This window comes from Acomys russatus, chromosome 20, assembly GCF_903995435.1.
Source record: "Acomys russatus chromosome 20, mAcoRus1.1, whole genome shotgun sequence".
NCBI classification, from domain to species: domain Eukaryota; kingdom Metazoa; phylum Chordata; class Mammalia; order Rodentia; family Muridae; genus Acomys; species Acomys russatus.
Window position 1 is genome coordinate 48,448,973 of NC_067156.1, and position 26,978 is coordinate 48,475,950.

Sequence of the window (26,978 nt, forward strand, 5' to 3'; positions counted from 1 at the left end):
GAGCACATGTATGTAACAAAACCCACAGCTTAACTGAGGATATGAGGATGGTTCGCATAGACCTGACTCCTGCCTGCCTAGGACTCTGGCTCTAGTGTGAGGAAAGGATGGAGAAGGTGCTACAAGAAGGAAAGAAGACCCAGGGGCTGCCTTCCCAGCATCCATTGCTCCCTTTTGCTTCCTGAGGTTCTTTCTTAGTGGACCCTTCACAGAGCAGCCATGACTTTTAAAGAAGGAAGGTGGTAACCCTTTTCATCTTGTGTGAAGGACTGGTGAAAATGGATCCTAATGGTTTCCTTCCTCTGTTAATGGGTTGCTTTAGGCAAAGACATATGATGTACTACTGGCCAATGAGACACCAGAGAAATCTCTTGGAGGTTGGGTAAATAGAACTGGGCCCTAGGAATGTTTTCTCCAGTGGGTATTGTTACAGCAATGGCAGAGTTGTATGCTCATGTTGAATTCCAAGCCACTTCAGACAGAAAACCATCTGGATGCTTGATAATACTGATGGACCTTCCAACGAATCTACTCTGGCCCTCTTTTTGTTTTCTGTAATACAAAGCAAACATGTCTAGATTGTGAAGGCCAGTCCAGCTAGGGCTGTTGCTGCAAGCACTATACAGAACCCAGGGGATTGTGATCTGGGAGCATCTAAATGGTTGGGGAAAGCTTGTCAGAACAGCTCTGAGTAGACACTCAGAGACCCCTAGGGTGGGCTGGGAATAATGTTCCACCCCAGATGTCACACTCTGAACAAGCTCTTCTGGACATCCCTTTGCTCACCCAAGGATGAGAGCCCTTGGGTCAGTAACTGGAAAGAAAAGCTACACATTCCTCAGAGCTAAAGTGAGAACACAAACAGCCTTATCAGACAGTGTGCCAGCCTCCTCCTGGGTACTACAAAGTATATTTCTGCAGTGTGTTTGCCAACTTTCATGAATGTTTGAAAAAAATCAACTGGCATTGAAATACTGTCCCACTGTTGCTAGATTAAACACACACTTCATTCTCCCAGCCATGGCAGATGGCTTTCCTTCTTTAAAGTTATAATTTCTTTTTCTGTCTTACATTATTTCTATTAATTCATTGAGAACTTCATACATTGTATTTTGAGCATATTTACTCCCTCCTCCAACTCCTCTAAGATCTATTTCTTTATTCCATACCTAGCCAATTGTATATCCTCCTTAAAACCCACTGAAACAAGAAGCCCATTGAATTCAGTTTGTGCTACCTGTACATTCTTGGACGTGTGGCCTTCCACTGGTGTGTGGTTGACCTACATCCTTAAAGAAAACCAACTCTCCCTCTCTTAGGGGCTATCAATTACCCATAGATCCTCAGCTAGGGGTGAAACTTCATGACTAACTCTTCTCTCTTGTCTGTTTCAAGTTTTTGCATGTCTTGTGCCTGCTGTCACGACTGCTGTGAGTTCGTATGTTGTGTCTGATAAGAACAGTATTTCTTTACGTTCATCTGCTGCCTCTGGCTCTTACACTCTTTCCTTTGCCTCTTCTGCAATAATCCTAGGCTTGGATGGAGAGAGGTGTGTGATGTAGATGCGGATGCAGATGTGGATGCAAATGCAGACGTAGATGATTGTAGACATGGATGCCCCATTTAGGGCTGAGAACGCCACAGTCTCTTGTTCTTTGTATCCTGACCAGTTGTGGGTCTCTGTGTTAATCTCCATCTACTGCTAATGGAAACTTCTCTGATGAAGTTTGAGAGATGGATGCATTAAGAGCCTGTGTCTAGACAGGTTATAGGTCCAAAGGGAGAACCTACCACTGTTGGTTTGCTAAAGGGACACAGTATTAAACTGATTTCTAATGACTTATACCCATAAACTTGTCATTTCTTTAGGAAGAATATTTTGGGTGCAGGACTGTAGACATCTCTTACCAGGCAAAGATGGACAACCCATGTAGCTACACTGGCAGAGGGAAGGACAAAGGTGTCTTTCCTTACTGTCATGCATTGTAAACTCAGGACCTTGAGGTCTCACAGCCAGCTTGTGTTGCTGTCATTTGTGCAAACAAAAGTCATTCCTTGCCACATTCTACCTCGTTGTCTATCCTTCATCAAGCTGCATACAGATAGATGGATCTCTAATTCTCTCCAGGTCAGCCTCTTCTCCACTGCCGCCTGCTCCATTTCAGTCATGAGCATTCCTCACTGGAGTGGCCGTCTCAACTAGGGACAACTTAACTCCCAGCCAGGGTTATTTACCATGCCAGCAGGAGACATGTTTGGTTATCAAAACTGTGCTGCGTGTAGGTATGCTATTGACACCTAGAACTAGAAAGTGTCCTATAATGTATAGGCAGCTCCTCCTCCTCTCAACACGGAGTCATCTGGTCAGAGATGTTTGCAAGTACCAAAGTGAAGAAATCCTGTTTTGGATAGAGCTCACCATTCCACAATTCTCAGGCAAATGCTGTCCACCAGCTCCCCTCAGCAGTGTGCACTCTGTGTCACTGGTTCTTAGGGTCCTAGGAACTCTCTCTTCATGGTATTCTTGACAGGCACTCACATGATTATTTGTTTGATCTCTATGTCTCTTCAAAGAAGACTCCGAGCTTGACAAAGGCAGAGGGTATTCCTGAGCTCAGCTCTGTAGTCTTAATGTCAAACATGATGCATGGCACATGGTGACTAGAATAAAGACTTAAAAAGTAAAGCAAGCCTATTTAGTGTACAACCATGTGCAAACATGAAGCACAGTGGTCAACATAGTTCCTGTCTATCAGAAAGTGGTATTCTTGTTGAGGGCACCTATAAGGCCACACCATATACTCACAGAGCAGAGTTTTGCAGACTGGGAAAGTATAGTCAGAATCCTACAATGTTGTGAAAACGTTTGGTCCTTGGACTTCTCTGTACCCTTAAAGTTTCCTATGAATGCTAAAGAGCTTTTGTTAGGGTTAGGGTTGGGGTTGGGTTGGGGTTGGGGTTGGGGTTGGGGTTGGGCTTAGGGTTAGGGTTAGGCATGTCCCTAATTGGTTTCAACTGATTCTTGTCCTGTAAGGTTCAGTGAAACTGAAAACTTGGATTTTAAAGTAAAACTCCCATTTAAAAAAATTGGCTCATGTACCAAACAAACAAAAATAAAAAAGAATATAATATGAGCCAACTAAAATACATTTATGGATTTTTTTTTTCACTTAGACTATGGGGATGAGATACACTTTAGTCTTCTTGCCAGCTTAAATATATTTTGATTCTAAGAGGATAAACGCAGCCCCTTTTTATTCATTCAGAATCTTGTTTTGTTTGGGTTTTGCTTTTCAAAGTACCCTGTCATCTCATATTTTTGCTATTTAATAGCACAATCAGGACTTTTGACTTCAAGTCTAGTGCTCACATAACCGCTGAAGAGACACTTGCAGTCTGTAGAGGGGACTGGGTGGAGTAGAAAGGACATGGGTGGCAAGGCTAGAGAATTAAGCTGAGTGAGTGACTAGGGAGGACACCCACAGCAGGGATTATGGACATGGCCCAGCAGCTGTCACACTGAGGATCTCAGTAACTATCCCATACAGGCCTTTTCTGGACTTCAAAGTTAGGGACCCATGGACACTTGAAGTAGTTGGAGCTGGGTTTTCGTCACTTGGAGAAGATTAAGAACTTGTCATGTTATAGGGCATACAGCCATAGCCAACATACCAGTGAGCAGGCATGGCTGTACTCCAAGCAAACAGTCCCTGTAAAAGCAGGAGGTGGGTCAGAACTAGTCCTCAGGCCATAGTCTGTACACTGTTCTACAGAGTCATTCAATGGTCTGGCAAAATAGGTGTCTGCCCTATGCCCTTCAAGGCCAACTCACAGGTTGTTTAGCTGGGCGAACTGACCAGATAACATAAGACAGTTCCTTCCCACTGTGAGATTCAAAGATGCTTTCAACTGCTTTTGTCTCAGCTATAGGGCTAGGACCCCTACCTCCAGTTCAAGCTGTGTTTGGAGGGTGGGGCAGGCCTCTAGCAAAGTGCCCCCAACTGCAGTTGCCAGCTCTATAACTGAGCATATGTTGGTGGAAGCTTCAATTAAAATGCAAGGAAGGGATAGCTAGCAGATCTTTCTAGTTAGAGTCCAGGCTGCTAATTACTTTTGTAAAAAGAAATACATAAACATGCAGATGGCAACTGTAGTAAATATGATCTTCTACACATAAATATAAAAATCCTACCCACTCTTCAAGGCCTTTCTCATATGCACCACATTGCTAGAAATAGTCTCTGGTTCTCCTTTCATACCCACCCCACATATGAGCCATTTTTTCTTCGACATCTCATGGTATGATCTTCTTAGGAATAAGCTGTGCCATCATATGGGAACAGGCATCGAAATTCTTGGACGTCAAAACTCAGATTGCCCAGCTCCACCCCTGTGGTTTCTGGATTAGCTACTCTAAATTGAGGGCGGAGAACCTACCTGTCTCCAGCCAATTCCCACTCGATGGTAATGTTGTGACTGAAAAGTGCTCTCTGAAAACCTCTGACCTCCAGCACGGTTCACACGCAATACAGTGACCTGTGCCCTTGCTTCGGGTCCTCTTTTGAGTAGGAATGCGTGTAAGCTTGGAGTGCACTTGTGGGCATACAACAAACATTTGGAAACGCCCAAAGATAAGATGAGGAGGTAAGAGTTTTTTCCTCAGGATGAACTGGACAGCTGTTTCCTATAGCAGGTGTTTCTTGAGGCCACAAAGAAAGTAAAATGTAACAGATTTGTTCCCAAGAAGTAACCAGCACAGGAAATTCCTGTGGTGGTAATAACAGCCACACCACTATTCGGGTGGAAGACCAAAACCCAAAATGAAATGCATCAAAGCCTTATACAACCTTCACTGTACATAGTGTGGATACAGAGTGGGGGTGGGGAGGGAGGGGGAGAGAGAATAGAAACACTAAGGGTTGTCTGCATCAGAAGGCACTGCTAATGGGCTGAACCATGACTCCTCTCCCTATTCATAGATGGAAACTCTAACCACTAGATCTCAGAGCTTTTTCTTTTTAAAAAAGATTTATTTATTTATTATGTACACGGTGCCCTGCCTGCACACCTGCACACCAGAAGAGGGCATTAGAACACTTTATAGATGGTTGTGAGTCACCATGTGATTGATGGGAATTGAACTCAGGACCTCTGAAAGAGCAGACAGTGCTCTTAACCCCTGAGCCATCTCTCCAGACCCGCATCTCAGAGCTTTACAGAGAAGATTAAGTTAAAATAAAGTCATGAGGTAGGCTCTACTCCAACATGACTGCTGTCTGTCCTAACAAGAGATGGAGCCAGGCAGCACAAAGGGTACATTAGATGGTGTAGGCACATGTATGAGAGTAATCATCTGCAAGCCACAGAGAAGACCTTAAAAGCAGCCATCCATGCCTGAATCTTGACCTTGGACTTCTATGTCCATACTTGGGAGGAAGCAAACTTCCATTGTTTGTGCCACCCAGAAGACAGTGGTACATTGAGGCACCTCGAATAAACTATGTAATGGAGACCAAATCATTACTTTATGTGGTGAGAGTGGTACCAATGCTACTAAGATGGGCTGCAGAGATAGTTATTGTAGAGGACTCTGGCTCAGTTCCCAGCACCTGCATGGCAGCTCACAACCATCTGCGACAGTTGTGGGAATCTGAAGCCTTCTTCTGAGTTTTGTGGGTAAGAGGTGTGTGTGTGCATGCACGCACGCGCGTGCATGCACGTGTGTGCACACACACACACACAGAGACAAAACAGTCATACACTTAAAAAATAAATAAAATCTTTAAAAAAAAAACGTATCTACCAGGGAATCGAGGTCATACAATGGCCCTGGAATAGGAGGCACTTATCACATGTACCCTCAGCCCCAGTCCCAGCCTGAAGGATGCCAACTGGCCTCTCCTAATTCATTCTCTGCACATCAGCCAAAGTGACGCTATCAGAATGCAAATACTCAACTCTGACCCCCATCACCTCCTGGGGTACCAAATCCTCCCCAGTAGCTTTACTCTACCCTGAAACACAGCGGGCCATGCTGATGCGGCTCCTGGCTGTCCTTGGCCTCCTTAGCCTTGCCTCAGACCTGCAGCCATTTGGCCTCCACCATGGCTACCTTCTTTCTTTCCATTGTACCTGGCAGATCCTCTCTCCCAGAGAGGCATGTCAGACGTGCTTCTGGATTATCTGGCTCGACATTTAGGAAACCACCCAGCGTCTGACAGCTTTCAGCAGGGAGGGGTCATACCTACCCCACTGTAGTGCCTGTGACAGGTGAGCCACCAAGAGACAATGGTCTTGGGCATAGCGGCCAAGACCCAAGAGCACAAGCAAGAGGAATGGTAAATCTAAGACTTGAGTCCTCCTGAGAGGTCCACAGCATGTTCTTCCACCCAGTGCAAATGCTGGAGAGTCCTGGTGACAGCAGCCTCCACCTGGGAGCTGTAAAAAGGAGCTGAAGGGTGACATTCTGAGCCTGTCAGCCAAGGCAAGTCACCTGCTCTGACAGACATGATGAAAGGGCTCTTTCTTTCTGGCCTGGCTTGCTCACTGCCCTCCCAGACACAAAGGGAAGCAGCTAAGCCTCTAGCCTATGGAGACCAACCAGAGAGCCTTTTGTTATCATTTGGTTAGAGACACCATGCTTGCCCGAATAAGATGCTAGGATGTGTGAGCAGGGGCATGGCCCAGCAACACCACAAAACACTAGAAATGAGGACAGTGGTATGTAATTACAATAGACCCACAGTGAACTGACTCTTTCCCCACTTGGTCCATTCGCTTGTAACCCAAATAAAGTTGGGTTTGCTTTGTGCTCATTTTTGGCAAGACTTGTTTTAGACCTTACTGGGTAAGAGGAGCACAACCAATAACCAGAACTAATAAAAAAAAAATCAATTAGGATCTTTGCTGGCTTCTCTTTCTCTCAGGTAGCCAAGGGAAAAAGACACCTCTTAATACCTAGCAGACAGAGACCAATACAGGGCTTTATGCTTTGTGCCACATGATCATCTCTGGTCCAATGAAGCGGGTAAACGGATCATCTCATTTGTTCCATGGATGAGCAGACTGAGATGTAGGATACTGAAGCCAAATGCCTGATGCCAGCCCAACCCTTGTACATTTAGCCAGCTACCTTCCCATATAAAATGTACATTTGGGTAGATCCCTTCCTGTCATCCTGCTTTATAAATTATCAGAGAATTTTTTTCCTTACACCTGGTAGCAAAGCTGATTATTGGCACTATTAAGGTCAAGAAGCCCCAAGAAATTTATTGCCACTTGGTTCTTAAACCCCAGCCAAGTAGGTTGTTCAGACAAAAAAGGGGAAAACATCGTATAAGCATACAAGTATGTTCACTTGCTCAGCCTCTCTAAGCTAGATTAATGGGCAAAAGTGAACACCACCCATGTGCCTCCCTTCTAGCCAAAGAAGCATCCTGTCCCCAGGTGACTCTAGGAATTCTGGTACAATAATTAACATGTAGGCCAGAGGCCCAAACTCACTGGCACAGGACAGCGTCTCAGATGCGTAACTGAGAAGCCCCAGATCATACTCACATAAAGAACTTATTCACAATATGTGTTGAAAAGAATATGCATTTCAAGGGAGAGCACCAGTGGAATTGTGGATACTGGACAAGTGGCTAGGACGATGGTAAACTTCTCTAGTTCAAAGCCCTTGGAGGCTCTCCAAAGCATTGTTTACACTTAGACTCAGCAGTGGACTTTGCTATCAGCTAAGGAGTATTTTCCCCATAGTGCTGATGTCACGGATGCTGGGGTAATCCAAATCAGCATGCTCTTTCTTGTTCCAGGGCTGAGGGCATCTGAGGGCTTCCTGGGAGGGTTAGTTGTGGGTGGTGCCCAGCTGCTCTGGGTTTGAAGGTAATCTCTGGACTTGGATATTGAGGGTTTAGCTCAAGGGGAGAGATGGCCCCTGGGAAGGCAGTGGCATCGGATCCAGACAACACAAAAACAAAAGGTAGTCTGATGAAAGGATACAGAAAACGAAGAGATTAGGGCAGCGAGGCGGTCCAGGATAAGAAGATGAATATGGACATGGAGTCCTTCACTTACTCCTGGCCCTTTGCAGGCTCCGGATGAGGAGGGACTGGAGGTGGGGACAATTCCTGGGTCACACATGGTCAGTGTGTGTGTGTGTGTGTGTGTGTGTGTGTGTGTGTGTGTGTGTGTGAGAGAGAGAGAGAGAGAGAGAGAGAGAGAGAGATTCAGCTTCTTCTCCACATGTGGGACGCCCAGGCCATAGGCGAACAGAGGAGCCATACTGCACAGGCACACACAGAAAGCATCTCAGTCTTCTTAAGGTCAAGGTGTTCTAAAGACTTCTCTGAGCCCCTTGACTTTACAGAAGGTGTTTCTCAAGTGAGCTTTATTCTGGTGTCACTTTTCTGGCACTCACCAAACCCCAGGGAGGACCTGGCCCCAAGTAGGAAGTTCTGAGCACAGCTACATTACAAAGTCTACGCACTAAAGCTCATTCGTGTTGGCAAAAGTCATTATTTATCAATATTTACTGGGTAATTTCTATTTGCTGGGGACTGGGGTGGGGGGAAGTTGTGTTTCCTGGGCATTGCGAGTTAATAATTACATGGGAAAGAACTACAATAAGTAATTAAACAGACATTTACAAAATGGTATGGTAGAGTGAAGACTGGGGGAAGGGAAGCATTCCAAACACTACAAAGATGGGAGGGAGTCAGCTGTAGACCAGGGCGGGGGAAGCCTGCTGGAGGAAAGGCACATGCATTGGATCCAAGGCTAGAGAGGAGACAACATGGTTGCTTCCAGGAGGCCAGCGTGGCTAGGGTATCAGGGCCATGGTGAACAGTACAAATATGTTGGGGAGGTGGATCTTGAAATACACAATGCTTAACAGTTTGCCTATCAACAAATAACACATTTACAGGTATTGTACTGAACTAGCCCTTTAAGACAAGCAGGCTGACAGGATGGGCCTTAGAGACTACACACTCATCAAGGCAGCTGACATTAGAAGGCAGTTCTGTTTTAAGATCGGATTCTAGGGGAATAGTCAGGTGCCAATGCTGAGACTGTGTACAGTTTATTATTACTAAACACATAGACCTTACAAAGCGTTTTGGGAAGTACACAAACACGGCTATAATCAAGATAAGGCGCATTTCCATCTCTCCAGATAATTTGCCGTAACGTTTTGCAATTAGTCACTTTCCTCCTGGTCAAAAGCAAATTCTGTTATGATTTCTTTATGTGTGTGCTGCTATGTGTGCCTGTGTTCTCAGATGCATAGGCATATGCACGTAGGTAAACATATACTTGTGTGTACACAAGCATATAGAGGCCAATGTTTGTCTCTTTCTCTGCTGCCATTCATGTTAGTTTTTTAGACAGGCTCCTCACTGAACCTGGAGCTCACCAATTTCGTTAGACTCTTCACTGAGCCCCAGGGATCCTTCTGTCTCTGCCTCCCTAGTGCCAGGATTGCAGATGTGCACAGTTGCGCCTGTCTTTTCTTTCTTCTTTTTTAAAAACACACATGCTGCTGATATCTAAACACGAGTCTTCAGGCTCGCATGGCAAGCACTTTACTGATCGTGACATCTCTGTTATGATTTCTGCCTATGTTGATTGGTCTTGCCTGTTTCTGTTATGATTTCCACCTATGTTGATTGGTCTTGCCTGTTTCTGTTATGATTTCTGCCAACCATGATTAATTTTTTTCTGCTCTTAAACTTCATGTAAGTGGAATCAGACAGTTTATACTTTTACGTCCGACTTCCCTAGTCACCAGCTTCTATCACTAATCCTTGTTGTGGCTTGTATCACCGGGTTGTGACTCTTTCTTAGCAGTGATAATCCCCTGTATAAATGGATCCCAGTCTGCTTATCTAGGTGTGTGCAGACAAACATCTGGGTTGCCTTAGCTCTGGGCTATTATGAATGGAGATGCCAGGAACATTCCTGCATCAACCTTCCCACAGATATATGTTTTCTTCTATCATGAGTCCACAGCTAAGAAAGGTACTGTTGGATCACAGGTAGGTGTATTCTTATGACGGTAGTTTTCCAAAGCTGTGCTCTTTGTATTTCCACCAGTAACATATGGGAAATGCTAGCCACTTGGGTGGGTGTACACAGGCATTTTGAACTGCATTTCACCAGAAACTAATGATGCTGAGTCCCTTCTCAGGAGTCTATTGGCCACTTATCTTCATTCTTTCAGGATAGGTTGGCTTGGGTCATTACCTGCTTTTTTTTATTTTAGTGATCAAGGAAGCCATGACCTACCTCAGGGTTATAAAATACGTACCTATATTTTCTTGTAGAAATCCTATAATTTTTAGCTTTTATGTTCTTTAGGTCTGTGATATCAACTTTACATATCACCTGACAGAGGTCTTGTAATAGGAGCAGGGGTTGATCGACTTGTCAACTATAAGGACTATTTTAATCCATTTTCTCCCTTTTTATTGACTCTTCTCTCATCTATTACTCCCTCCTTTCTCTCTAGTCTCCCCCCCCAACCTTCCATCTCCCCAGATCCAACCCTTCACCTCCCTTTAGAAAAGAGCACCAGCCAAGGACAATACGTGCAGTGAACATAGATCCCCTACCCAGATCTAGCCAATGGACAGGACATTCTCCACAGTTGAGTGAAGAGTGGGGTCTGACTTTCACATGAACTCTGGTGCCCCATATTTGGCCACATCTCCTGGATGGGGAGGCCGGGTGGCACTCAGAGGAAGGATAGCAGGTTACCAAGAAGAGACTTGATACCCTATGAGCATATACAGGGGGAGGAGGTCCCCTCAGTCCTAGTCATAGGGGAGGGGAGTAAGGGGAAAATGGGAGGGAGGGAGGAATGGGAGGATACAAGGGATAACAATTGAGATGTAATATGAATAAATTAATAAAATATATTTAAAAAAAAAGAAAAGAAAAGAGCAAGCCTTCCAGGGACGTCAACCAAATATGGCATAACAAGCTACCAGATACATATGCCCACATCAAAGCTGGACAAAGGCAACCCATAGGAGGGAAAGGGTCCCAAAGGCAGGCAAAAGAGTCAGAGACAGCCCTTGTTCCCACAAGAACATCGAGCTAATATTAGGTGGAGGTTGGGGAGTCCTGTGGAGGAAGAGGAACAATTAGAGGACCCAGAGAGATCAAGGAACCACAACCCAAGAACATGACCCACAGAATCAACTGACTGGACTCAAGTAGGCTCACAGAGATCAGGGAGCCTGTATGCAGGGTGCTTGTCCTTTGCATATGTGAAGAGTTTATTTTTAACATTTATTTTGAAACAGGATGTGGTGGTTTGAATAAGAACCACCCCATTCCACCCCCACAGAATGCTTAGTCACTAGGGAGTGAGGGAGTGGAACTTTTTCATGGAATTAGAAGGATTAGGAGGTGTGGCCTTGTTGGAGTGGGTGTGGTCCTGTTGGAGGAAGTGTGTCATTGAAGGTGGGATTTGAAGTTTCAAAAACCCATGCTAGCTCAAATCTCTCTCTCTCTCTCTCTCTCTCTCTCTCTCTCTCTCTCTCTCTCTCTCTCTCTCTCTGTCCCTCCCTCCCTCCCTCTTTCCCTCTCCCCCATCTCACTCTCTGCCTATGGATCATGATATAGCTTTCAGCTACGGCTCTAGCATCTTCTTGCACGCTGCCATGCTCTCTGCCATGAAGATAATGAACTAAACCTTTGAAACTGTAAGACAGTCCCGCAATTTAAATGCTTTCTCTTATAACAGTTGCCTTGGTCACGCTGTCTCTTCACAGCAATAGAACAGTGACTAAGACACAGGGTCTTATCATGTAACTGTCTGTCCTGGAACTCATATGCAGACCAGGCTGGCCTCTAACTCACAGAGATCCACCTGCTTCTAACTCCCAAGTGCTAGGATTAAAGATGTGTGCCACCACACCCAGCTTTTAAAAAAACTTTTTTATTGTGGATATTCTGTATAGAAGTCTCCAATCTTAAGGATTTGAAATTGATGAGCCTCCTCTCCAACCACACCCACAGCCATGAAGCCACGCTCAGGTAACCCAAGGGCTCCTTTTTAAATGTCAAAACCATTTGTGACCCTCTCCATATTAGTACTCCATCTATTCTATATAGTATCTTCTGCTCGCTTTTTGTCAAATTGAATTTCCCCGGACACATACACTGGCAGGTGCCATGGATCTGAAGTTCAGCACGCATAGGCACGGGAGCTATTCCCCAGTCCCTCTGTGGCTGGGGCTGCAGATGGTGAGCAAGCATATGCAAGCCTGACTGATGTGCGACTCCTGTCCTCCAGGAGCTATGGATTTAAGAGAGGCACTAAGGGACGCACCGGCAAACCACACTGACCTGCAGAGAAGGAGCTGTGTTCAGAAAAATGTCTGACTCAAAACATTCAAATGAAATGGGCTCTCGCAGAGGGCATACAATCACTCCAGAAAGGGACAAGAGGTGCCTTTATGAAAGAATATTTTGTCCTAAAGATGGCTAGGAGCGCGATAAAGGGGAATAGTTATAAGAATGAAAGACATGTTCATAATCTTTTTTCCCTGTTGGGAATCTGCTCAGGTGTAGTTTACAGGAGCCCAGCCGTAAGTATTTGAAGCAAAAATAAGATTTTGTTGGTTCTTACAACAGGGAGGTCTGGGGTGGAAGGGCTCTTTGGCTTCTGGGATAGATGGACTCATGGATCTTTTTCTACATGGTCACAGTTATGATTTTTACTTTTCCCACTTTCGTTAGATAAAATGGCCACTGGCATCCCTAGGTCACCATCTCAACTTGGTAACCTCAATGAAGTAAGCAATTCACCTTAAAAATCAATGTAACCTCTGATTTTTGGCTGAAAAACAAAAACAAGACTATTTATGGGGAGTGTTCAGAATGGTATCTCACATATAATAACGACCTTAGTTTAGGAGCTAACAATAAGTCCCGTGTTACCCGTACACGTAAGGGCATGAATGATGAAGGCATGACAGTGTCAAACAGTACAGTGTGATGATTACTTCACAGACTTAAAGGGACATCTCCCAACACATTCAACTGTATTTCATCGCTTTCTCACTACCTTTATGAGTGTTTTCCATGTGCTGGGCACTCTGCTAGGCATTTCACACCCATTCTTTCACTCCCCTCTTACTCTTTTCTAGAGAGGAAACTGACATGTGGGCAGGGAGAGATAAAACAAGTCGCTGCAGGTGATGCGGCCAGCAAGCAGAGCTCCCAGCTGGAATCGGAACCCAGGCTACCCATGTGACTTGGTAGGTCAAGCACTTAGCACGATCTAGGTTTCTCTATTGGGTCAGTGACCTGGTTTCTAAAGTTTTTCAGTTTGCAAAGCTGCAGGAAGCGGAATCAGATAACAGATCCACCAGTGGGCACAAGAGTAGTGACGCACGGAGGCAGTACTGTGTGGTGAGCGATGGTACCACGACCTCTCTGCAGCCCCATGCTCTCCATGCAGTCCCATGCTCTCCATCTCGTAAGTCACACACACTACTACATGTTGCCCACCCTCGGGCTCTGCAGTGTATCAGTTAGGTGTTGCCATCAGTTCTTCCTAAATAATGCACAGCCCTTGTCAGGTCACTACTCAGCTCGGAACCTTTTGTGTCTCCTCATCAACTACAGACCGTAACACATACTCCTTAGCTGGCACCCGAAAGACCTGATCCTCGCCAGCCCTTGTCTGGCCTCAGTTCACGTTTCATCCTGCACGCACACAGCAGCTGGTGTTCCTGACCCTTCTTTCCTAAATGCTCACGCCCTTTTATGCTGTCCTGCATCCCAGTTCCCAGCCAAAGGCCCAGGACTCAGGAAATGCGCAGTAAGGGGCTGTGGGATGCTAGCCCATGAGAATACCTGAATCCGCCATGCTACCCCTTCTCCTTGACCTAACACAGAGTTGTTCATCCTCTCGAGGTCTAGATTGAATGGTACATTCTCAGGCCATTCGAAGGACTTCGACTTGCCTTCATCAAACTTCTCCTTCTTTCTCAATCCTCACAGTACAGTCTCCGGCTCCTATGCCTTCGCAACTCGGGATAAAAATGATTGGTTGAGATCTCTGCCCTGTGCATCTTAGGTGCCTGGAACATCATTGCTGTACAGATTGTGGGTTTGTTAATTGTCCAAGTGGATGAGCAAAAAGTGCTGGGACATTCAACTGTAAGACTAACATCCAAACTATGTGCTCCCCGGGCCTCCCATCACAGAAAATTGGGAAAGATGGTGCACAGGAGGAGCTGCAAGGCAGAAGAGGTGGTCTCAGCCAGATGGACATGGTCTGACACCTATACTGCTGCTTCCCAGCTTGTGGAATCTTGTCCAGGTGATTTACTTGTGAACTTCAGTTTCTTTCTTTCTTTCTTTCTTTCTTTCTTTCTTTCTTTCTTTTTTTTCAAAAGAAGGATGTTAGATGCATCTTTTAATATATTTACTCAAGTCTCTGTCACCTGTTTCAAATCTGAGCTTTGGAGCCAGCTGTCTGTTCTCTGAGCTAGCTTCTTTCTCCGTGTATTGAGTATAATATATGGTGTGTACCGTGCGGGATTCCTGTTGAGGGTTCAGTGGACTAGCACACGGGAGGCCAAGAACCTGTGTTCTACATACGTAGGCACAAGCGGCACTCAGCTAACGCTGAATTAGAAGCACAGAAGAGAGCAGAATGAAACAGGCAGGGTTCGTCACAGCCACCACGGGAGTTTTCAGAGGGGACACAAGATAGAAAGGAAGTCAGTGAGCTGATGAACGGAATCATTATGGGCTGTGCTAGGTCGGCCTGCGAGGAGTGGTGAGAATGCAACATCATGTGGGGGACTTTCTCAGATACAGAACTCAGGGGAGCGAGCGTTGTACGAGATTCAATAAAGTTACATGCAGAAAACACTCAGGCGACAGTTAGAAAAGAATGTCTCTTCACTGGGAGGAGGGGGAGGAGGGGGCTTGGGAGAGGAGGAGGATTAAGGGGAGGAGGCATCTCTGATGGAGGTTGGGCTTCTCACTGTTCCATAAATGCTGCCTCCCAGGTCTCCTTTTCTTATGTGTGTGACAATCCCAGCTCTGTGTGTGCCCTTTGAAAGGGGGATTTATGGTCACCTGAGGTCACATAATCCTAACATCAGAGGCAATGCATCCATGCTGACTGTGAAAATAACATAATTTAGTGGATGCCTTAGTCTACCTTCGGACAGCAGGGCCAGGATTCCTGGGCGGTTTCCCGGATCTTAAAATGCTGCACCAGACCTCAGGCAGCCCCCGCTCCTGCATGCCAAGAGAGGCTAGCAGCGGGAAGATTGGCACTTGGTGGAGTACGCTTCAGGTTGCTTAAAATAGATCAACTGTGTCATTAGACTACTCAAAGCAGTCATCTCATTGGCTGTGCCGGTGAGGGCAGGTGATGGCAGCCCGTGGAGAAAGACCTTTGCATTGCACAGAATTAAGCAGATGCAAGGAAGCTCTCTGGGAGGCTCTTCCAGTGTGGAGTGGGAGTCAGCCAGGAGGGGGAGGTGGGGCTGGTCACCAGTGCAGACACAGTGGGGAAACTGCCTGTCTGTGCCCATTTTGAGATTTCTGAGGGGTTAGCCGCACTCTTGGGCAGACATTGACCAATATGTGGTGCTGAGTCTGGGGTCTTCCTGCTGCTCCCTAGCAGGTTTTGCATCCTCCTCCACTGTTCTGGCCACTTCTTTCTGAGTACACAACGGATCACTGTCCTTTCTGAACATGATGCTTCTGCAGACAGAGCCCAAGCAGGCTTCTGCAGAGCAGTGCTCCAGTCCCTTGAAGTCCACCCAGCCTGAATCATATATGCCAGCAGCTCCCGATGCCCAGTGCCTCCTCCTGAGCCTGAGAAGAGGCTCAAACGCCTCTCCTTCCTTGACAGGAGAATTATGGTGGTTGAGGATGGGACACAATCCAATCATCTGTCTTTATAGAAGAGCTTAACAGAGAGCACGGGCTTTTCACTAACCAAGTCATTCATCAGATGTCTTTTGTGCAGCGGCCATGCAACAGGCACCGTGCCTCGCTTTCTGTGAACTTCCCAAGGGGAATTGGGACGAAGTTCAGTTCTAGAAAGACCTCAGGTAGCTATGTGAGATCTTTCTTGTGGTCTCCCAGAACACACTCATGCCGTTACCTTCCTGAACTGACATAGATCACACTGTGTCTCAATGTCCTCAGCTGGACCGGGCGTGTTTTCTATGTTACAACGAAAATGGGGTTGCCTTGTTTCAGGCACTGGGGACCATTGATCCAAAATAGTCCCCTTCACTCTCGGCCCTACTCTCTACTACCAGGTTCTCTGGAAGCAAAAGCTGACCTCCAGCATCCTGCTTCCTCTCAAATGCATCTGATGAGATAAGCTATCCACCTTCCGGGAGAGGTAGGCCCCACAGTGGGATCTGCTCCCTTCAAGGGGGCTTTAATACCTGGTCATGGGAGGTAGGTTGATCACCTACCAATGCCAGGCAGGACATTCTCCCTTAAGCATCATGAATCAGCTGCAGTTTCTCCATGGGAAGAGGTACTTCTCATTTGATGCTATATGGATCATCTATTAGACTGGGCTATAAAAAGTCAAGGGTCAGCCGGGCGTGGTGGCATACACCTTTAATCCTAGCACTCGGGAGGTAGGAGCTGTCTGGAACCTCAGGCCATCAGAGAGAACTTGCTGTGGTAAAACCTTGGCTTTGTTTTTGTTTTGTTTTGTTTTTCGAGAGACAGAGTTTCCCTGTGTAGCCTTGGCTGTTCTAGACTCGCTTGGTAGACCAGGCTGGCCTTGAACTCACAGGGATCCACCTGCCTCTGCCTCCCAAGTGCTGGGATTAAAGGCATGGGAAAACCTTGACTTTGAGCTGGGCACAGTGTTGCTCACCTTTAACCTCAGCACTTGAGAGGCAGAGGCAGGTGGATCTCTGTGAGTTTGAGGCCAGCTTGGTCTACAAAGAGAACCCAAGACAGCCAGGGCTCTGTGTAACAGAAACAGGAAAACCCTGTCTCAAAAAAATCAAACCAAAACAGACCAAAAAAACCCTGGTGAAATAATATGCTTTTTTTTTTCAACTACAGACTTTCTCATTCCTTTTTTAAAATGTTTATTTTATGCATATTGTATTTTATTTTATGCACAAAATGTTTATTTTGCCTGCGTGTATGTATGTGCACAATGTGAGTGCCTAGTACCCTCAGAGGTCAGAAGAGAGCATCACATTTTCTGGAACTGGAGTTATGGATGGTTGTGAACCACCATGTCGGTGCTGGGAACTGAACCCAAGTGATCTTAATGGCTGAGCCATCTCTCTAGCCCCCAGACTTATTTATTCTCAACAACTCTATGAGAAGTCCTATTAACACTCCGTGGTCCCTTGATTATCATCAAAGAAGGAGACTTGGAGTAGAAATCAGGCTTAAGACACACAATAAGTAAGGGGCAGGGATGGGATTTAAATTCAACAATTTCAGTCCAGTGCTCCCTTAAGAGCCACGGGATGGCAATTTAACCAGCAAACTATGCCAAGTTGGTGGTGTTTGCACACTTTTGGTTGTTTTCTGTTCATTTACAATGGAATCTGGGGAGTGCTGGGTGAGAGCCAGGGGTTGACCATTCACTACAGCAGATGCTATCTCCACAAGATGAAGCATGTGCCAGACAAGGAAGTTAGGATTTGGAGTTGATATCACTTCCTTTCTGTAATGCAAGTGCTCTTGAAATCACACTGTGATTTTCAGAGATGTGTGCTGTTCAGTTTGGATGATGTCAAAATGGTCATTCACGTTATTCCTCCAGCGGTTACTCAGGTCAGCGGTTACTCAGGTAACCGTTATCAACAGCTGCTTCATTATTTGGCAAGTACCGGTGTTTGTTCGTTTTTTTCTTCCAAGTTTGGAATATCTTGAGTGCCACACTACTGCATCTGTGCTGGGAATGTCCCCTTCTCTTGAGGAAGTCTTAAGACATTTGATGCAGGCAGTGCCCTCAGTCGTGGAAGGATATCTTGTGCCCTGTGCTGGTGTCTACGCTGACTTCCTTTGTCTCCTGCATCTCTTCCTATCCTGCTCTGAGCCCTGTGTGGCTGCGGGAGAGTGGCTGTGATAAGCCTGCCAACTGCCTTTCTTGTCCTATGGCTTCTGGTGGGACTGGGCCAATGGGGTGAACCAAGGGAGTGTGGAACAATGTTCCTTCCCCTGGCTAGTTCCCTAGACCTGGGGTGGTTGCTCTTTAGGAGTCAAGACTGGCAGGCTCTGATAAGTAGTGCCTACCCAGCACCTCGCTGAACCTTCTGGTTCCTTCCTTCTGCCCTTTAGGCGAGTGGCCATCATGACGGGGTTGTGGAGTGGATGCCATAACTAGCCCCCCAGCCCTGGGCCATTGCTGCTTCTTATTTTTCCCACACATTTGTGAATAAGCTTTCTCTTAAACTCCCTGTACACTGCCCCTCTGTCCCCTGCCAGAAGCCCAACTGGGAGAACAACTGGGAGAATCCTCCTCTTTTTTTTTTTTTTTTTTTTTTAACCCCACACTACAAGTAGGTGGTAGGTCACATGATTTAATTTCTAAAGGATCTTTCCCTAATTTCTTTCTTATGACCACCACAAACCCTGGCCTTGTACCTTTTCTGAACCAGGACAGTATGTGTCAACCATATAGGATTCTCACTTCCTATCTGCCCTTGATAGCTTAAGCCAAATACAATGCTGGGTTAAAAGAAAATCTTCCTGAAGGTTGTGGCTCATTTATATACAAAATCTCATACTGGCTATTGTAATGATGAGGCAGTGTGACTGTCAATTTGAGAACTTGGCTTCTATGACAGCATCAGTTCGGAACCTTGCTTTACTCAATGGCCAACTTCAGATCAACCCCTGTTCATCAAGAGTCAACACCCAGGAGCATTTCGCTTGGCTCTCTCAAGAACCTTGGCCTTTTGCATCTTACTGGTCACATTCTAGATATAATCCGTTATGTCTGAGATCACAGAGTACATGGAAATCCTGAATTTGGACCTAGGAATCCATACTTTAGAACTCAATTTCTTCCTGCAAGTAACACTCTTGTGGGGTTAAGTAATCTCTCAATACCTTTTCCAACAAAAGAAATCATTCTGTGAGCATGCCAGGCCATGAGAAAGATCATGGAGAGCACTGTTCATGGTGTGCAGGATGCTTATACACCTTGAGTCTGGCACATCCGTAAGTTTTCACATAGGGAATCATAGCGCTCAGGAGCTCTGGGAGCTCTGATCCAGTGAGGAATATGACATTTTATAGGACATGGGACTGACTCTGGTGTTCGGGTCCTCAAGCACACCAGGGTCAACTCAGTTTCTTCCAGTGTTGGAACTCCTAGTATCAACACAAGAACTTCAACAGTCAGTTAAAGGTTATTGTTGCCTGGGCATGCAGTTGATGGTTGGTATCCATGACTCCAGACTGTGACAACAACTGGTCTGGGTTCATGAAAATGCCAGAGTGTGTCGTTGCCAGGGGCTGCATACCACAGCCCATGTGGAACTGGGCATCTGCAGAGATGGGCTTCACGCAAGGGACCACATACATGAGTATGGAATGACAGAGGACAAGTCCCACGCCTGCAAACATCTTCCATGGAGATGTTAGCTGGAACGGGGATCTGGGCAGAGCCTAGCAGCTTTGGAGGGTGGAGAGGCCAGCCAGGTGAAGCATGGGGGTGGGCAGAGGGGCTGGTGTGAAATGGAGACTTACTGGACAGCGATGGTCACAGGAGCAAGGGCTTGGCGGGATGAAAGAGGCAAACGCGAGAAGGACACAGAAAATACAGTTGAGAAGGGGTGGGGCTGCATCACACAGGATGGTGCAGAAGGCAATGCAGAAAGTGAATATGGGGGAAATGGCTGAGAGGACCAGACAGACCAGTGAGGAGACGCCTCAGTGGGGCAGGAGACAAATGATGTCTGGAAATAGACTGGTCATGTGTAAAAGAAGAGAAAGCTAGATGAAGGAGCCAGCCATAGAAGCCAGAGCTTACTCTTGGCCTTGAATCCCTGACTCTCCTACAGGATACAACTTTTAAACTGTGGGGTTGTGTAACAGTGCAGGGGTTATGAAAAATTTTGGCAATGGTAAAAGGTTTCTCAGTACTCAATGGACAAAGATGGACTCAAAGTCAAACAGGGAATGAACCTGGTATTTCTGGCAGATCTAGGCTCTTCTGTATCATGTGACCTCACTGTGCCCTGCCTCTGCACTGAGAGTGCTTTCACGCCACACAGTGCCAACACACGCTGCCCCAAAACACCTTGGCTCCGATTTAAAACTATGGCAAGATAAGGAAAGAAGTGTTTTCATTGTACTAACCAACTTTCTTGCTCTTATAGAGACACAATAGTTTAATCATGAAAAACAAAGGCTTTTCTACTGCTTAACTATCATTTCCCAGCATGTAAATACTACATTAGCACACACACACACACACACACACACACACACACACACACACACACATATATATACATATATATGTATATGGATTGTGTTGTGTTAGAACATTTGCTTCTAAAAACTACTATTTGAGTTGTTGACTTTCTTTCATTAAAAAAAAAAAAAAAAAAAAAAAAAAAAAAAAACCAGTTAAATGAATTTTGGCTTGGGATTAGGCCAGAATTTCTGACAATTTCTAAAATGGTGCTAAACATATTTCTGCCATTTTGAGCTGTGTATTTATATGGGATGGTGTTTTCAGATTTGATGATTATAAAACTAAAACATTGAGTAACTCTGAAAATGTCAAAGATATTCTATGCCATGCTGTATCAAATAGTCAACCTAGATTTAATTAATTATGGCAAAATAAATAATCATATCATGGCAATATACAAACTTACTTTAGTCATCAATATGCACTAAATTTATAGTTCTTATATATCAAATAATTGTTCTAAAATAAGTCTCTTTATAATCTATTATCAGCAGATATTTGATTTATTTTGAAAATTATTTTTAGATTTATTTATTTTGCTATTTATTTTTATTATTTTATGTGTATGAGGATTTTGTCTGCATGTATGTGTGTGCACCACATGCATGACTAGCGACCTGGCGGCTAGAAGAGGACATCAGGTTCTCTGGAACTGCAATTACAGACAGCTCTGAGCTGTCATGTGGGTGCTGGGAGTCAAAATCTGCAAGAACTGCTGAACCATCCCTTCGGCCCCAAATATTCGATTTCTATATCTATTTTATAAACCTACACACCTGGAGCTGTGTACATATTTATTGGGTGAAAAGGGATTGCAAGTGGAGAAGTTTAAGAAACCCTGCTCTAGGTGGCCCCTTCCTCTTCCCTCGTTGGTTCTGAGGGTGGAGCCCACCTGTTGCATCCTTTTGGCCCATCCCCCAGCCCAGAATCACTGTTCTTCCAAATGCCTTGCTAACACTCGTCATCATGCCAGAAGCGAGGATACAAATAATGCTGAAATCCACACTGAGTGATGATGGGCTGAGCTCTATCCTGTCTTGTCATGTGAGAAAAAACTTTCTTACTAATAAATATAATTTCCTTGTCACTCCATTTAACTCTCCACATTTACCCTTCAGGTATGCCTCTCACCTCATGGTAAAGGTGTGATACCTGGGAGGTTAAGTGATCTGCTTGCTAATGTCCCCAAACTAATTTAGTGGTGACAATGATCTCAGTGATTGCCAGAGTAAAGATTACAGGATGGTCACCTGTTGGTGACATGACTGCTGTGCCCACTGAGAAGCGTTTCACTACATATTTTAGATAAAAGTTTAACATGTAGATTCCATTCCATTCTGATTTTTTTTTCAGATGAACAACATGCTGAAGACCACACAGCTACTAAGAGGGGAAGGATGAACTAAACTGGGTGAGCTCAGGCAATTCCGGCTCCCTCCCTCCCTTGCTCCTCCCTCCCTCCCTCCCTCCTTCCCTCCCTCCCTTCCTTTCTCCCTTACTCCTCCCTCCCTCCCTTCCTCCTCCCTTCCTCCCTTCCCAGACTCTCTGGGCTGGAATTTGCCCAGTAGCCCAGGCTGGCTTTGAACTCAGGAAAATCCTCCTGCCTCACCCACCAGAAACCTGGGATAGCAAGCCATGTACCACAGTGCCTGGCTCTATCTGCCCTTAAAGTTGCCTCCAACCCATAGCCCTGTGTCCTCCAGATGAACTGATTAGAGTTGAGCAATAAGTTACAGTTTGCCTGAACTTCCATGTTGCCACCCAAACCACTGATCAGGAATAGCACCTTTTGTAATCCAACGATTAAAGAATGACTGAAGTGACTATATATGTGTGTATATACATGTGTGTATATGTATATATTGTTGTTGTTGTTTGTTTTGTTTTGTTTTTTGAGACAGGGTTTCTCTGTGTAGCCTTGACTGTCCTGGACTCCCTTTGTAGACCAGGCTGGCCTCAAACTCACAGCGATCCACCAGCCTCTGCCTCTCGAGTGTTGGAATTAAAGGCTGAAGTGACCAAATATTAACAGCAAGGCTTCATCTACAAAGTTGGGGCGATCTCATGGCTTCCATGACAGAAGTCTGTGTGGAGCCAGCAAGAGGAGTGGCCAGCTCAGTAGCTGGGGTGAGGACCCCTTAACTGGAGGTGAGATAAACACTAAGCGAGAGTTGCGTGAACTGGGCTATTTCGCATCTCGAAGGGAAATGGTTTGATCACATCAGACCAGCCAAGGGCCTCCTGCCACCACTCTGCCTTGGGTGGCCCTATGGCCTTGCTACTCCCTGAGGTCTGGGTTTCAGTCCCTCCATGTGCAGGTCATCCCTGCTGAGATGAAACTCAATGACAAATCCCGGTTCTCAGGCTACAGAGAAGTCTTCCCCACAGGGGGCTTGGGGCTTCCACGGCTGTGCTGGTTGTTTTATCGCCTATTTCCCAGTATTCCTGTAAAACTTCATACCCCCTAACTAGAAAAAATGGCAGTTTTTTTTTTCAGTCTGTGTCATCTACAACATTTAACTACATTGATCATTATTTTGAAGGAAGGACAGAACCAAGGGAAATCTGGTTCTCCCTCTCCCCACCCCCCGCAGTCTGAAACACTCAGGGCTGCCAACAGGACAAGCATCTCTTAGGATTCTAGACAGCGAAAAGGCAAAGTCAGTTGCTTATTGCCTTTCTTAGTTCTTTGAAAAACAGATGATCCATCCTTCTTATCTATCAGTTCCTGGGAAAGACTTCCATAAATAAAATTTCTCCCTAGATAGAGTGAGGAGTGGCAGGTAGTCCACACCTTAATTTTTCTGGAAGTGCACAGATGCAAACATACAGCCCTCCAGTGACAGGGTTGACAGAGCTTGCCCCCACCCCCCTCCCCAAGCCTGGTACGAAGCCAAAGCATCGCTTTAGACTGTCAGCTAGGAGGAAAAATTCCTTGGCTATAAGAGGGAAAGCCACACTCACTGGCTTAGCATAGCTGTGTAATACACAAAGGAAGACAGCAGAGACGTGAGTCACACAAATACGTAGTAAATAAGTACATCTCCTTTGCATCCCAGCGGCTCTGCTGTTCCCCTCCTCTCTGTGCCAAGGCCTTGAAATGGAGGGAGGGTCAGGAAGCAGTGGGTGGGTGAGGCTGGACATGGTCTCACTCAGGTGCTGACCACCCCCCCACCTCACCCCGCCCTTGCTGCCAAGCTCTAACTTGTCAGTTCTCAGATCTGAAGGGTCTCTGCTTCATCCCTCCTGACCTCACAGCTGAGCAATCTGAGATGCAGAGTTGGGACTAATCCTGGAAGTCAGAACCCCCATCGGGGATTGCCTGTAAGAGGCCTCTGGTTCAACCGTCCCATTTGGTGCTGGGATGACCCCAGCAAGCAAGTTGACATAGAGCCGGACAGTGACATTTGAACTCAGTTACATCCTTCTAGGGTATTTTCCAGGTCGTAGTAACCCAGCCAAGGCCTTCCTGGGTTGCTTTAGTGCATTTCATCGTAGCTAGGGCCCAAAATGTCTGGTCCAGGCTCTGTAGGGCAGTTGTTGTCTCTCTCATGCCAGAGCTGTTGCTCAAAGGGTTTGTCACTGCCGCTCCTTCGCCTGTAGGCTAAACAGCCTCCAGGTAGGTGGGGAATCAGCCTGGACCACTGAGGGAACAGAAGCTGGATCTTTCTTCTAGACCCGAAGGTGGCTTCATGAGGATTTGTTTATCAAATTGCTCTTTGCTATCCCAGGTCCTCCCAGCCCGCCCACGGCCTCCCTGCTCTTCCCGGGACAAGCAGGGCCTCCATGGATTTCCAGATGTGGGCATGGAGGTCTCCTGGGAGCCCCCCACAGTCAGACAATGGCCACACTATTGCTTCCTAGGCCTTTCCAGGCATAGCGAGGAGACAGCAGTTTTCCCGACAGAGGCAACTGGCGCCGCTGATTAAACATTAGCAGAACCGTCAGGAAAAGGCAGAGCCCAGAGCTCTCCCTGTGCCAGGGAGCTCCGAAAGCACCCGAAGGAGGGAGTCCGGGGTCAGGTGTCCCCCAGATACCAGCTTCCTTCCTCTTTCCAGGCAGCTGGGGCGCAGGCTCCTCAACCTCCCGCCCCCACCCCTGTTCCCATGGCAAAGGAGAGGAGGATCCACTTACTGCTCGTGTTCATGGTGATGCCTTTGCTCTGGGTCGTTCATTCAACACGGAGGCCCCGGTTGCTTTTTAAATCTTGCGTTCTCCTGGCCTCACTCATCACCTAGGGGTGAAAAGGCAGAGCAGAGCCAGCGGTGTATCCTCAGGTGCGCTCTCTCCCTGCTGGCCCCTCTCCGTCTGGGCTGGAGCTGCTGGCCTTGAAGGCGAGTGGATGAACAGGGCAGGTGAACAGGGAGGAGGGGCAGGCGAGGAAGATTCAGGTGCCCAGTCCCTGGCACCTGGGACCCGAACCCCGGGAAGTAGCGAGGCTGGGAGCGCCGGCTCACGCGCACCCCGCGTTATCCCAGCCGCCAGGCTGCGGAGCCCGAAGGGGGTGTGGACCACAGGGAGGCAGGGCGGAGGCAACGCGTCCCCGCCCGGCCTCGGGAACAGCGACCCGCCCCGGGACCCACCTCTTGGCCAGCTTTGGGAGCCAGAGGCCCCTGCCCCGGCCCCTGCAAGCGACTCATGAATCCCGCTGACCGTCCGGGGTCTGGGATGCCAGGGCGAGCCAGGCGAAACCTGAGAGCTCGCCATCCATGATGTGGGCTCGCGGCTTGGCAGCGCGGGGGGCGAGGCCGCTTGCTGCTGCCACCTGCTGGATGCGCCGGCGCGTGTCTGAGGCTCCGCCCTGCAGGGTTTCTGCCTTAGTGCTGGGGGTGGGCAGAAAAGGGGACTTTGCTGTCCTAGGGGCAGTATGGGGTGGTGGCTCTGGATCTACGGGGTGAACCGATGTCAAAAAAACAAAAAAAGTGTGTGTAGAGGGGGGGGCGTTATCAGTGGAAGAGACTTAAAAGAAGAGACTGGCTTTGTGGGAGAAGAGCGCCCACCTCAGCCCAGGGCTGACAAGCGGAGTGCAGTTCAGCTTTGAGCAGGTACCAGGCTGAACAGGAGCTTGTAGCAGCTGGATTAGTGAATGAGATGCTCCGGATACCTTTATCCTTTCAACTCGTGCCCCCACTCCCGCTACTTACTCACTTGATTCCCGAAATCACGGGATTCATTTGTTATAATTGCCTGTCTCCTCTGTCTCACTAGAAAATTTCACTCCGTGAAAAAAAAAATGGGTCTAATTATAACACAACTCTGATTGTGGAAGGTCTAGGCACCTTCACCCTGATGCTCCCTCCCATCTGAGGAAGACAACAGGCACATAGCCTCATGATGCTAGGTCACCTCAACTTTTGTACAGTTGACTAGCTCTTGCCCCGAGTTCTTACGTTTTGGCAATTAGTTCTCGTGGCTATTTTTTGAATATTTGTTTTTGGTGACGACTGACCAAAATAGAGTGGGACTCTTTACGTTCCTACTGCTGCCAACTCTATCACGTTCCCAGCCTAATTTATATATGCTTACCAAAGTGTAACAACAACAAAACAGACTAGAAGAATGTATATGTCATCCCAGTCCATAGAGTGACCTTGGTCGGGGCAAATACAGACTCGGAAAACTTACTATTCATACCCTCTGAGTTCTCAGTTGTAGGGCACAGCATCTTGTTGGCAGATCAGGACCCTTCTGGGTTAACTAGAAGTTCCAGGTGAGAATAACTGCATGCGCTCGAGTCTGCGGTCTCCAGTTAAGTTGAGGTCACCACCTTCTTAACACCAGAGAAAAGGCACCTCATAGATAAAAGATACCTGACACAGTTGAGACTGTTGATAGGCCCTGCAGGCAAGGCGTGATAATGCCTGAAAAACCTTCAGGTAAATCAAAGTATCAATGGATTCCAAACCCGCTTTGATGGTGTATATTATGATCGCCTTTTCCATTGAGGTGGGCGTGAAAATGGTTGCAGCCTTCTTACAATGGTTCTTAGAATTGTACGTGTGTAACAAGTTTTGAAATACTTGCAAAAGTGTAGATGTCTGGGACCAGGGTTGGTTCCCTTATTAAGCTCTTCAATAGGAACACCAAGGGGGTTTTAGATACACCATTGCGTTGAAAAAGGGCAGAGGCCTAGGCAAGTTTTGAAAACATAGTAAGTAGTTAATAAACTATTAAGTTCTTCTCAAAGATCTCCCTGGAGAACTCTACAGATTTAGATCCGGATTTCTTACTCAATCCCAAATCATCTTATTAGGTTTTAATTTCAGGAGGAAAGTTATATTTTCCCCCTGGGAGAACGTTCTGATAAACAAAGTTTCATAAAAAAACAAAACAAAACAAACAAACAAAAAACCCAACTGGTTCCATGCATTGTCACTCAAAACTTCAATTAAAACATTTCAGATTATAGAGCGGCGTCATATCAGTCTTTTCATATTGCAGTAATAGTATGGAATGTTTATTCTGTGCCAGCCTTCTTCCACCCAGTCCTGGATGATACAGTTTTCAGGAT

At 46.4% G+C, this 26,978-nt stretch overlaps 1 protein-coding gene across 6 annotated transcripts in view; it reads right to left on the bottom strand.

Moving 5' to 3' along the window:
* The window catches only part of Ablim3 (actin binding LIM protein family member 3), a 117,532-nt gene extending 92,311 nt beyond the window's left edge, over positions 1 to 25,221 (bottom strand). For 2 of the 6 annotated variants that reach the window (XR_007832462.1, XR_007832461.1), the window contains exons 1-2: positions 25,051 to 25,221; positions 24,602 to 24,701 (exon numbers count right to left, since the gene is read on the bottom strand). Coding sequence is in view for 1 of the 6 variants with exons in the window: in XM_051163385.1 (XP_051019342.1) it covers positions 24,602 to 24,614 (13 nt within the window). In the remaining 5 variants the exon portion in view is untranslated. Of the gene's footprint in view, positions 1 to 24,601; positions 25,028 to 25,050 lie in introns of those variants that run through there. The other 4 variants (XR_007832464.1, XR_007832463.1, XR_007832465.1 and 1 more) reach the window with 3 other exon arrangements.
* Between the last annotated feature and the right edge of the window lie 1,757 nt (positions 25,222 to 26,978).